The sequence below is a fragment of the Hemibagrus wyckioides genome, linkage group LG17, assembly GCF_019097595.1.
Source record: "Hemibagrus wyckioides isolate EC202008001 linkage group LG17, SWU_Hwy_1.0, whole genome shotgun sequence".
Classification (NCBI taxonomy): Eukaryota; Metazoa; Chordata; class Actinopteri; order Siluriformes; family Bagridae; genus Hemibagrus; species Hemibagrus wyckioides.
The window spans coordinates 10,319,882-10,332,380 of NC_080726.1; the positions used below are offsets into that span (position 1 = coordinate 10,319,882).

A 12,499-nucleotide genomic window follows, 5' to 3' on the forward strand; every position below is an offset into this window, starting at 1 on the left:
TAAAGTATACATTTATTTTTATTGGAAAACATTTATATATATTGTGCATATTATTCATACACTTTTCACATGTTGAATCCTTGATCCTCTATCATTTGTACATCTGGACAAAAACCATTAAAAGAGACCGATCGGAGTAGAACGGTACAGTTCTGCATCGCCCACAGCAAGATCACTGGAATAATAAAGACCTCCAAAAGCCAACATTACTTAGTATAAGTGAAACTAAACCACCTTTTGTCCAGCTCTAATGGACCCTGTTTTTTTTTTTTCTTCAGTCATACTGCAAGCAAAGCGCAGATGAGATTTAGAGACTGAACGAGAAGCTCTGACGAACCCACAAAAGCAAGAGACAAACGACTAGTTAAAGGAGTGGCATCTCCGGCTGTAAATGAACATACTTTTTGTTTCAACACCAAAATGCAAATATAAGTGGGTGTGTACATATTTAGCAGTTTTATATATGTCCTAAGTGACTAAGTTGTTTTGAGAGAAGACTGTGGTTTAAGAGTATATGGCACATCTCAAAACTGTGATTAAAACAAACACACAGATCATGCTATTACAACAACAGGCGATGCAAAGTTCACCAGACGAGCACGGTGGGAAACGATACGCTTAAAAAGCTCAACACTGATAAATAGCATTGATGACTAATCTCCACATTTTCAGTCACACCATTTACGTTAGTCAACCCATTTTCAGTTCTTTTAGTCCATGTACTTTATACATCAGTGCCTGTGTAAAGTTTTTAGCCCGCACACACAACAGCCCGTTACAAAAAGAGACGAAACCTGTCAAATCTAGCTGCTGGCCAACATGAAAATTCAGCTCAGTAGCCATCAAACTTCAGCGATACATAATTTGAAGATGTTTTTGTACACATTATGATGTATAATACAGTATCTGTGTATAAACATCCAGTTGTGCTACCTTTCAATTTTGAGACTGGAACAGAGCAGCAGAGATAGAGTCGAAGCATGACTTCACCACAAAGGGCGCATGCAATTGTTCTCTAATTGAATGCAGCATTTCTTTTACCACATTTAATTCAGTTAAACATTTTTTTTTGTTTTTTGTGAAGAGAAACGTTCACCACAGCCTACACATGTATGTCATTTCATTTTTGAGCCCCACGGTCTTCAAATTGTGGCAGATATAAAGACATCTGCTCCAAAATGGCTCATGCAGTTAAGCTTGGTCCATTCACATCTGTTGGGACTACGCTGCAATTTTTCCTCAACAAAATTACACTAGTTTTATTTATTTCTGTTGGTGTCTGTAAATTTTGACTTTTCACTGAAGTAAACTTCTGATCGTTTATTTTCTAAAGACGAAGTGATCTTAGTAGGACAAGCAATGTAAAAGAGAGACAGAATGGAAAACATCTTTCACTTTGCAGTCATCATTTGCACAAACTCTGCAAAAAAAAAAAAAAATACAGAAAAATGGAACAGATTAGTTGTGTGATCAGTTAAGAATTTTCACATAGATGTCTCCACAAATGTTATATAATCAGAAGGGTTCATACATCTGTGATGATAAATTATTTTACTAGTACAAGTAGCCAGATAATCAGATTTTGTTCTATTATCATACAGATCAACAATGAAGATACACATCTTGCACATAACTTTAATGAAAATGAATTCAATCTGTATTAAACAAATACAAGTCAAGGAATCTGACTGGGTTGTGGAGCAGATGGAAGCTAAGAAGGTCATGCAAGATTTGTTTGCTAAGGGCTCTTGTGGTCAAACAGTATGCCTTGAACTGATAAGTCACAGTCCTCAGTTCACCATTTGTTCTGGAGGGCCAAGCCTACAGGCACAGCTGACCTGGCCGAGGGTTTGCCCTTTTGAGCTGGGAGATCTTCTCTGAGAGGAAGACACCACAGTGTTCCAAGCGTAGGTAAAAGCATTAGTAGTAATCAAAATCTTGGCGGTCATCTTTTGACCATGAGATATACTCTGTGGCTTAGTGGCTAAATATTGGGCAATGTGGGAAGAATCAGCAGTGCAGTATGAAAACACATATAGAGGGTAAATGAGGTGAATGAGGACATCATGGAGAACCACAATCAGAACCAACCTGTTCTCAAACCAGAGCTATCGCTACTAGGTACATACATCACTCCCCTCAATAGCCCTCTGTGCCCCAGTGAAACCACACTGTTTCCAAGCTAGTAATGGAAGCATCAACGATAATCTCCCTCACACACACTCTCTGATATGGCCCCACTTTTCTTTTTTCTTTAGAAAAGTTTTGTGCCCAGCAGATGGAGTCGGTGTTTCTGTCACTGAGACACGTTTCTCTCTGTGGTGTTTGCAGTCATGCTGTAGGCTGTTTCCTGACTGTTGAGAAGCTTGTGATTCCAGTAAGCTTAAGTGAGTTATTGCTGTAGCTGCCAACATCAATTTTAGCATAAACTCTGTGGCTTTGATTAATCTGATCGCCAAGCATAATGTCTGCCAACTGCTCAAATCAAGATTCAGTAGTAGGGAGCTTGTTTAAGTTCACCATGATAGAAGAATTATAAAAGATGGCTGTACAACAGTGGTATTTATTGCAAATACTGTATCATCTGCCACTGCATGCCTGCCTCAGCATGTGTTCACATGTACATAAGAAGCTATCTAGGCAACCTTATGATGAGAAGCAAGTCTGCTGTTAAACAACTGCACAACTGTTGGTAAAGTTAAATTCTGATTTGATGCACACAGGTCTGTGTCATCTCTCTCACTCTCTCATAAATATACACTGATGCTCACTGTAAACAACAAAAAAAGATTACTGCAGTCCTGCATGAGACACTGAATCTCTGTGTACCAGAGACAGCCAGCTTACCTTCATAATTCACCTGCCCATCACCATCAATGTCAGCCTCTCGAATCATCTCATCCACTTCCTCGTCTGTCAGCTTCTCGCCAAGGTTAGTCATGACATGACGCAGTTCAGCTGCACTAATGTAGCCATTTCCATCCTAGGAGACATGGGATTGTAGAAGATTAAGCAAATCCAATCACAATTACATCCAAGGTCAAAGAAATCTCGCTTCAATTGTTTGTTCCAAGTAAATAAATAAAAATATAAAAAGGTGACGCTTTAATTTGTTTAGTGATATTCCTCTCAAATATTGCCACGAACTAATGTAATGCCAAGAGATAAGACTATAGTAAAGTACAATAAGGCATTTACTAGTTTGGTGAGTTAAATCAGGCTTTTAGCTCATGGCATGTACACACTTTGTCAAAGACTCTGAAGGCTTCTCGAATCTCCTCTTCACTGTCCGTATCCTTCATTTTCCTGGCCATCATGGTCAGAAATTCTGGAAAGTCTATTGTTCCATTGCCTAAGGAAAAACCATACTTGGTCGTCATCACTAAAGCAAATCTCAAGAAGTTATAAATATTTTCTGTATAAAACTGGCAGACACTAGAGATTGCTAGCTTACGAAAGTCAGCATGTAAGCAGCTGTACTATAGAAACTGTTGTACTGCAGTCTCACCATCAGCATCGACCTCATTGATCATGTCCTGCAGCTCGGCCTCTGTGGGGTTCTGACCAAGTGAGCGCATCACAGTTCCCAATTCTTTGGTGGTGATGGTGCCATCACCATCTTTGTCGAAGAGGGAAAAGGCCTCTTTGAACTCTGGTGGATTAGATCAAGTGTTTAGTCCCAGTACCAAACAAATTGTGTACAGCCTCATATTTACACAAACACAGCAATAAAAGCAACAGGGTTTCAAGAAACAAATAAAAAGTAATAACATTTCTTTAACACATTTATGTTAGACTAAAATTTTAATTATTGTGTTTTAATATTTGTTTTATGCAATTATTGTTATGAAAGACATCAATAATTCCAATGCAGGGCAGTGTACTTGATGTTTGTGTGTGTTCAGGGAGAACAGGGGTTTTTTTTGAGCAAAGCAACAATATTAGTCATGTGAGGACATAAAAACCATCTACTCACCTGCAATCTGTTCCTCAGTCAGCTGATCTGCCTGTAGCAATGAGAAAATGATAAATGCACTGTCATTACCAAGACTCCAGTTGTGCCGAACTCCCACACATATACAACTTAGAGTGTAATGAAGGACACGTATAAATTCTCTCCAGCTAGAAATAGCCACTCTGAGTATAATTAGCGAGTGCCACTAAAAGGGTCACCAATGTAGCACACATAAAATTATAGCACTTCTCTATGACAGTTCATTAATCAGCTGCTAAAATTGGGTGGCTTCACTCGGTGCTTTACTTAGTTACACACTTCTATGTTTCAGCCCAAAGCAACATCATATTCTTATTCATCATCTAGACACTACTGACTGCTTCTTTGTGCTATTCCAAAAGAAGTGACTTTTGTTTTTGCTAGTGTGCTCTACAGAAGGGCAAATAAAGGGTATCTATGGTAGAAATAACTGACATCATCTTCTAGAGAAACAAAATCATGCAAAAAAAAAAAAAAACACAATCAGATATGACTGAACACATGACAGATCCAAATTTACATTCTATTATCTTTTTACAAAGCTATGAAGATTTAAGTAATATAGCTTAGAAAAGGAATATGGATGTTTACTGTGCATGTGCACAGCAAAGGTTAGTGGGTAAACAGGAAATAACATCTTTGCAACTGTTTATCTGTTGCCTTAAACAAGCCAGATGTTGATCAAAGACTATAAACAGCATCTTAACGACCGAATCCTGCAGGTCTCAGACTTGCATTCCAGCATAATGTGCCTGTATTGCAGATGTAGACCGTGAACTCAAATGTACCCGGCAGCATGGAATTATCATAATTAGCTCTGGTCATTTTGCACTTTTTTTTTTTTTTTTTTGCATCATGGCTAGCCAGTTTAAAATCAACGGCAGCTGAAAAGCCACCAAGTAAAACGGCACACCTGTCTCACATGCCACAAACAGTGTCGTATCAGATGATGGTGCTCTTCCACACACGGCATTTAATCTGCATGCAATGAACTGACCAAACATTTGTAGCATCTACACTATGAAGATCCACAAAATGGAACAATAGTCTTCAAATATACATAGCTATAAAGTGTCTATTGTAAACGTCTAGCACATCCAGAAGGGTGCTTTCACACCTTCTCTGTATACACAGACAAATTCATATTAAATTTGATATTATGACTCATCTGCTGGCCATAAAATTCCTTTTGCTGCCATTGTGAAACTTAAAAAATAAGAAGCAACATGATCATTTCAACCAATCCCAATGCCAAGAACTGACATTCATCTTCATTCATCCATCTTCAACTGAAGCAACACCCAAACCACCATTTTAAGATAGAGAGGCAGTTTGATACAAATTCTCATCAGCTATTGTATGTTGTGTCTTGTGAAGGACAAAATCTGAAAGCTGTGATTTGATCCTGTATGTAATATACATAGCCAAATGTATGTGGACACAAGACCAACACACCTGTGTGAGCAGATTTGTGCTCATTCACCCACAAGAGCAGTAGTGAAGCCAGGAACTGATGTCAGACAAGGAGGCCTGGTGTACCGAATATGTTTCAGATCACCACAGTGGTGGTCAGTGGGGTAAAGGTAAGAGCTCTGTGCAGGACACTTGAGTTCTTCCACTCCAACCTTGACAAACCATGTCTTCATGGAGCTCACTTTGTGCAGGAAATGTTAATTGTTCAGCATGCAAATACATTGCAGAGGATTGTGTTGTTCTGCACTGTGGCAACAGTTTGTAGAAGGTCCAGGGGGTGTGATAGTCAGGTGTCCCCATACTTTATGCTATAAAGTGTATTTCCTTTTTTCAAACAGGATGTTAAGAGTGACAGCATGTTTAAGTGCTTGACTAATTCCCAGAACAGCCAACAGTTTTTGAGATACACTAAAAGAAAACATACTAACCTGTAACTTAATGAACTAGCTAAATACAGAGAACAGCTAAGTATTATTTGGCATGCATAGATAGATAGATAGATAGATAGATAGATAGATAGATAGATAGATAGATAGATAGATAGATAGATAGATAGATAGATAGATAGATAGATAGATAGATAGATAGATAGATAGATAGATAGATGTTCTCTCACCACCACCTTCACCCATAACTATACAAAAAGGATGATACACCATATTGCCAAACGTTTTGGGACGCCTAACTTTACATGCACACAAATTTAATATGGAGTTAGCCTGCCCTTTGCCGCTATAACAGCTTCATTTCTTCTGGGACAGCTTTCCAAAAGGTTTAGGAGTGCGTTTATGGGAATTTTTGACCATTCCTCTAGATACGAAATGGAATACGGCATGAAATTGTCCAAAATGTCTTGGTATGCTGAAGCATTAAGAGTTTCTTTCAGTTGAACTGAGGAGCCAAACCCAACCCCTGAATTCACTGATTTAGAGGGGTGTCCCAAAACTTTTGGCAATATAGTGTATCCTAGGCAGTCAGACGCCACGTGTGTTTGGAGTTATACCATACACATTCAGCCGAGATCGGCCGTCAGTAACAGACAGCCTCAGGGGTCACCGCCGGGGAGGAATCCGAAATAGTACATGAAATGATATCACATGCTCTTAATGATGGAGATGCCTTAATGGCATATAAACCCAGAATAGTGCTTTTGATCAGTCTGACATTGAGCATCCCCCAAAAAGGGCAAACTTTTACTTAAAAATTCCACTCTGTTCAAAACAAATAAACTCCAATTGGTTTTATCTAAAACAAGGGAGGGCTGTAAAAGGATACAGTGCACCAAATTAAAGCCAAAAACAGACCAACAAACCATATTTGCTGCTAAAAAGCTGGACAAACAATTCCTGAAAGCATTAAATGAAACAGACACAAGACTGTACAGGATGACTCAGCCAAAAAAAAAAGAAAAGTGGAAGTGACGAGCTAAAAAATGACTGATATACTGATGAACTGCCTTCCATGACACTACACGACAGATTCTCTAAAAGATGGAAAGACCTATGATGTAAGCAAGTGTGTAGACTATAATGGCTAGGTTTGATGGGACAGACCTGAGTGTCCATTACATTGTGAACATCTTGTTTAGGGGCAATACTGCAAATAAAGTCCATTTATAATGAGTTTAACTCATGCAATGCCTAATCACTTCAGTCCTTAAAAGGCATATCTGCTGAGTTTTTTTTTTTATTCCTCTACACTGCAGATCCAGTGTCAGAGTGCTGCAGATGATTTGGTTCAATGCAGAGGGAAGGGAGGGGGAGGGAGGAAGAAGAAGAAGAAGGAGGAGGAGGAGGAGGAGGAGGAGTGTCGCGAGCTGGCAGCTAGCTTAATGCACACTTGTGTGTCTGCAGTTTCTAAAGCTATTACGAGTGCTGTGCTGCACTTTAGACTAGCTGTTAACTAACTTTAACCTGGCAGTTACCTTTACAGAACAGCAAGATTTATTCAGTCAGAACTGCGCGTGGTGAAATTAGCCAGCGCAGTATAGCCTAGCCTAGCCTAGCCTAGCCAAAGGCAGACCGGTGGAATTTTCTAGAAAGACGAATAGAAAGCCAATTTGCCTCGCGCACATTTTTGTTGCTGTATGTTACAGCCAGGCTTTTGCTACCTAAACTGAGGAAGTTATTTTTGTACCACCTGTTATTAATCCGCCCACTCCTCTTCTCCTAAAGGCAACGAGCGCTCACAGCACGTCAAAAAAAAAGCTAATCTAAGCGTTCGCCAGAGACACTAGCAGTAATAATAATGATAAAGACGTCTAGGTTAACTATCGTCTTCCTCACTAAGATGTCGTCTGAAGCGGGTGTCCACAGCAGCCATATTCAAATTCTGTGTGCGTAGCTTAAGCAGCTCATCATGGACGCGCTACAGAAATATAACACTCAGTAACAATTAGCGCGTTTTGACACACAGCTGTAGCTCGGTCACTGTGCTGCTCTTCGCGTTCAGCCCGGATTGTTGCAAGACCTTCCTTCATTTTAGTCAGACAGTTTGCAGAAGAGCCGCATTTTACTCTTACTCACCATTTTGACGGGTGATTTGCAGGAAATCCGCAGTAAAACTGAGAGCCGGGTTTTCTCAGACTGAAATAGGAAGCTCTATCCGGTCAGCTTTATTAACCAGAGCGCTTGGTAACCTTAACGTCTTGAAATATTGGACCGGAAACTGAGGTGAAAACCTACTACTCCGCCGTCGAACCGCAAACCGGGAGGAGGGGGTGATCCGCCCTCTTTCACACCGTATCCCTCCGCTGAATGACGTAATTCATTAGCACGAGACAACCTTCAAGATAATAATAATAATAATAATAATAATAATAAGTATTCGTTGTAGTAGCAGTTTTGTTGCATGCTTTGTATTTTTAACATCTTTGCATAATATCAGAAAAGAGGACTATGTAGCATTCATCCATTCATTCATTCATCCATTCATTCGTTAATAACTTTATCCTGGTCAGTGAAGCCTAGTTCACAGTCCTAGTTCATTTACATAAGACAGCAGTCATGTGCAGAGGATTCTCTCTCTCTTTCTCTCTCTCTCTCTCTCTCTCTCTCTCTCTCTCTCTGTCACACACACACACACCAAACTACATTTACATGTACCATTTCTAACTCAAATAATTAAATCAGCTGTGCAATTCCACTATAATTAATATTAGATATTAGATAATATACTTTAAATGATATATAGTTTATCTTTCCTGTTTTAGACACTCCTCCTTTTTGTGTCTACACCTTCTACATTTATCAGAAAAGAGAACGAAGCAGAATTCATTCATTCATTCATTCATTCATTCATTCATTAATACCTTTGTTTATCCTGGTCAGTGAATCTGGAGTGAACTAGGTTCACAGTCCTAGTTCATTTACATAAGACAGCAGTCATGTGCAGAGGATTCTCTCTCTCTCTCTCTCTGTCACACACACACACACACACCAAACTACATTTACATGTACCATTTCTAATTCAAATCATTAAATCAAAGTAAAAAAAGAGTCAAAAGTCATAGAAGCTTTATTGTCACTTCAACCATATATAGCTGATGCAGTACACAGTGAAGTGAAACAACGTTCCTCCTAGACCAGAGGTGCTACACATAACACCGACAAAGTACAGTGACACAGACAAACATAGAGCTAAACACAGAGATAAAAAACTAAACTATACTTAAGGTGCAATAAAAACTAAACTATACTTAGCTGTGGAGTTCCACTATAATTAATATTAGACATTATATAATGTATTTTAAATAATATATAGTTTATCTTCTCTAATTTAGACACTCCTCCATGTTTATGTCTTTACTCCTACATTTATCAGAAAAGAGGACTAAGCAGCATTCATTCATTCATTTATTCATTCATTCATTAATAACTTTATCCTAGCCTAGCTCAGTCCTAGTTCATTTACTTAGTTCAGCGGTCAAGCACAGAGGATTCTCTCTCTCTCTCTCTCTCTCTCTCTCTGTCTCTCTCTCTCTCTCTCTCTCCCACACACACAATTATGCTACAACTTTAGTACAGTCATCTATAAAAGCATTGACATCAAGGTCCATTTACTAAGATAAGTACCATTTACGTGCACTATTTATAATTCATATCATTAAATCAGCTGTGGAGTTCCACTATAACTAATATTAGATATTATATACTTTAAATAATATATATTTTATCGTCTCTCTTTTAGGTTCTTGTGTCAACACTTCTCCACATTCAGCATAGATATAATTAGGACTGAATGAACAAGATTAAACTGTTTGAACTTTATGTTATGGCCATGTCACTGCTGGTTAGAAAGCGGTTCATGCAGAAATGCAAAACAGACCGCTGAGCCAAATTATCTGTCCAATATACTATCTACAAGACACTGGAAAAGATGAAACAAAAACTATAACAGTCCTCTTCAATCAGAACTATGAGCCCTGATGATTTTGCCATATGCTTCATGGCATTTTGTCATAGTTGAATGTCCTCTAATTGGAGAAGTAGCTGATTAGCTACTACGGCTTGTCTCTTGCAGGTAGTTATTTAACATGGCTATCCCTCCCATCACCTCAGGTAGACTTTTATGTTGACAGCGTTGACAGCCACTGGTCACATGATGTGAATTTTCTGTAACATGATCCATTGACACCTTGTGCTGCCAGATAACATTTTTTTCTGTGACTTGCACCTCACTTTGGCACACAGTCTGTAATGCAGAACCAGCACATCTGCATTTCTCTGTGCTGCGCTTTACCACATGGCAGCTCCAGTGTTGGCTGAAACAGCCGGCAGCGATTGGAAGCTGTCGAGGATAAGATTCTTCAACTTTAGGACACATGAAGCAAGTGCAGCAGAGCTGAACAGGCTGGTGTTTCTTAGAACTAGTCCCTGAACAGCAATTCAAACACAGCACCTTGCCCAAGATCCAGTTCAACATTGCTTTGATCATGATAGCAATGAGGTTAAAGAGAGAATAGGTACAGCAGACACCAAGAAAGATTACTAAGATGTTGGCAATCTGGTAAAAACAGTTTGCTTCATAGTGCTCTCGTTGTCCGCTCACCATATCCCCGAAGCCCGTAGTGGTGAAGGTCACAAAGCAGAAATACATCGATTCCAGGTAGCTCCAACCTTCTACAGCAGAGTAGAATCCTGATGCAGCAAATGCTACCAGAAACCAAACTGCCACCAAAATTAGTGCTACAATGTAAACAGAAGGCTTCCAACCCCCCTGCCCACTTGCTGTGCCACTAGGTTGCGTGGTGTGATGAGAAGATCCAGCTCTCTGCCTACTGTGCCACAATTTGCGCTCATGGCATCTACTCAGCACATATGCTATAAGAGTGACGACACGTTCCAGAAAGAGGTTGAACAAGAGGATGGCTGCTGCACATCCTATCAGCCCATATAAAATGAGGAAGATCTTCCCAAAAGTGGTGGAAGGTGCAGCCATTCCATATCCTAAAAACATAATCAAGTAATCGATAATCAATAATCAGAAATCTGAACAAATGAATCTTTTGATTTATATGTTACTTTCTGGTGGTGCAGAAGGGATTTTCCCACAAAATATCAAGCATAAGAAGCATTACAGTACTAACATATTCCTATAAATAATGATTAAGTGTTGAAGCAGAGCATTTACACTAGGTCCATTCTTGCACACACATTCACATCTAGGGGCAATCTCACCTAGCCAATCCACCTACATGCATGTTTTACGATTAAACAAAGAAAACTTGTGAATTTCTATACAGACAGTGACCTGATCAACCACACCCACACAAAATTTTTTAAAAAGTTCATTTTGTCCCTTTGGGTAAAGGTTTAGAGATTGTATGCAACTGTATAACAAATTGTTTCCCTTACAGAAAGGATCAGCTGTGAAGTTCACTGTAAACAACACATAACCTTTCTTAATCCGTAGTAGAAAGATTATTTACCTACAGCACATAAACTGTCTTTAAACAAGGAATCTTATAGCCCTGGTTCACAGCCTTAGCAACAAGATGAAGGGCAAATAAAACTGGAATTATATGAAAGAAATCAATATGAAGCAGTGTAACCAAAAAGCACTGCTTTAATAGCCTATCATGTCATAAATCTTGACTTGAGGAACTATTATATATTTGGCAAACTCTATTATAGTACAGGAGGGTGATTAAATGAATTAAACACTATTAAAGACATCTCAAAACAGTCAGTTTAGTTTAAATATGTATAATCATAATACTTATACATAATTTATTCACACAAATGTTTTGCTCAGTAAACATTTTGTAATAATATTTTTATATAATTTTAAAAGTGTAATTATAGTAATGACATTTGTTGGGACTAAGACATTTGTAGGGACTATTAAAAAAAGAGATAATTTCATAGGACGTTGCTTTGTTTTCATAGGCTCCAATAAATTATATGAATGAATATGTACAATGTACTATTACTTACCGATGGTGGATATAACAGTTGCCACAAAGCACAAGGCTCCAGGAAAGTTCCAGAAAGTTCTCTCACCTTGCACCCAAACCCCAGCATTATTAGCCTCCTCATAGTCCTTCAGCAGCACACGTAGGTCCTGCAGACTCACGCTGTGCTCCTGCGCAAAGTCATCTATTTTCTTTTCCCATATCTTGTGTGCTACAATCTCCGATGGTCTCTCCAAGGCCGAGAAGACAGCAGCCCCAAAGAACATGTACAGGACTAGGACTGATCCCAGTAACACTATACAAGCAATGTCTATATTAACCCAAGGCCACCCACAACAACAGGGGCTGCTGTCCCTGCTGAACTTTGGTGTGTGCACAATCATTGCACAATTATAGCTCAATTACTGATTACAAGATGAAAGATCAAAAGCTGTGGAAATGATATTTCATTTCCTGGACCTCCCTCAGTTCTAAAGTCAAATCATGGCTCTGTATTTGTCATTACTTGTTAGAAATATAGTGTGAATAACAGAAAGTCACAAAGCTACTACTCAGATGCAGCTGTGCAACACTTGCTACAGTGCTTATGTACATAAATGACGTTTATTAGTCTTACC

The 12,499-nt window shown here is 38.9% G+C and overlaps 2 protein-coding genes across 2 annotated transcripts; both read right to left on the bottom strand.

Annotated features, from left to right (window-relative positions):
• Positions 1 to 8,183, bottom strand: calm3a (calmodulin 3a (phosphorylase kinase, delta)). Its single transcript, XM_058414291.1, has 6 exons — positions 7,993 to 8,183; positions 3,977 to 4,007; positions 3,509 to 3,652; positions 3,246 to 3,352; positions 2,848 to 2,983; positions 1 to 1,420 (listed from the first exon to the last, which is right to left on the bottom strand). Exons 1-6 carry the CDS (start codon positions 7,993 to 7,995, stop codon positions 1,392 to 1,394), a joined length of 450 nt encoding a protein of 149 aa, XP_058270274.1. The 5' UTR covers positions 7,996 to 8,183; the 3' UTR covers positions 1 to 1,391.
• A 1,778-nt stretch (positions 8,184 to 9,961) lies between these two features.
• si:ch211-261a10.5 (potassium channel subfamily K member 13) lies at positions 9,962 to 12,265 on the bottom strand. Its single transcript, XM_058414324.1, has 2 exons — positions 11,905 to 12,265; positions 9,962 to 10,914 (listed from the first exon to the last, which is right to left on the bottom strand). Exons 1-2 carry the CDS (start codon positions 12,263 to 12,265, stop codon positions 9,962 to 9,964), a joined length of 1,314 nt encoding a protein of 437 aa, XP_058270307.1.
• Positions 12,266 to 12,499: the final 234 nt, after the last annotated feature.

Coding starts and splice junctions, on each gene's coding strand:
- si:ch211-261a10.5 (XM_058414324.1), bottom strand. CDS start 12,265: ATGATTGTGCACACACCAAAGTTCAGCAGGGACAGCAGCCCCTGTTGT. Junction 10,915..11,904: donor AACTGTTATATCCACCATCG/GTAAGTAATAGT, acceptor TTATGTTTTTAG/GATATGGAATGGCTGCACCT.
- calm3a (XM_058414291.1), bottom strand. Junction 3,653..3,976: donor GACTGAGGAACAGATTGCAG/GTGAGTAGATGG, acceptor CTAATCCACCAG/AGTTCAAAGAGGCCTTTTCC. Junction 2,984..3,245: donor CCTTCAGAGTCTTTGACAAA/GTGTGTACATGC, acceptor CATGTCTCCTAG/GATGGAAATGGCTACATTAG.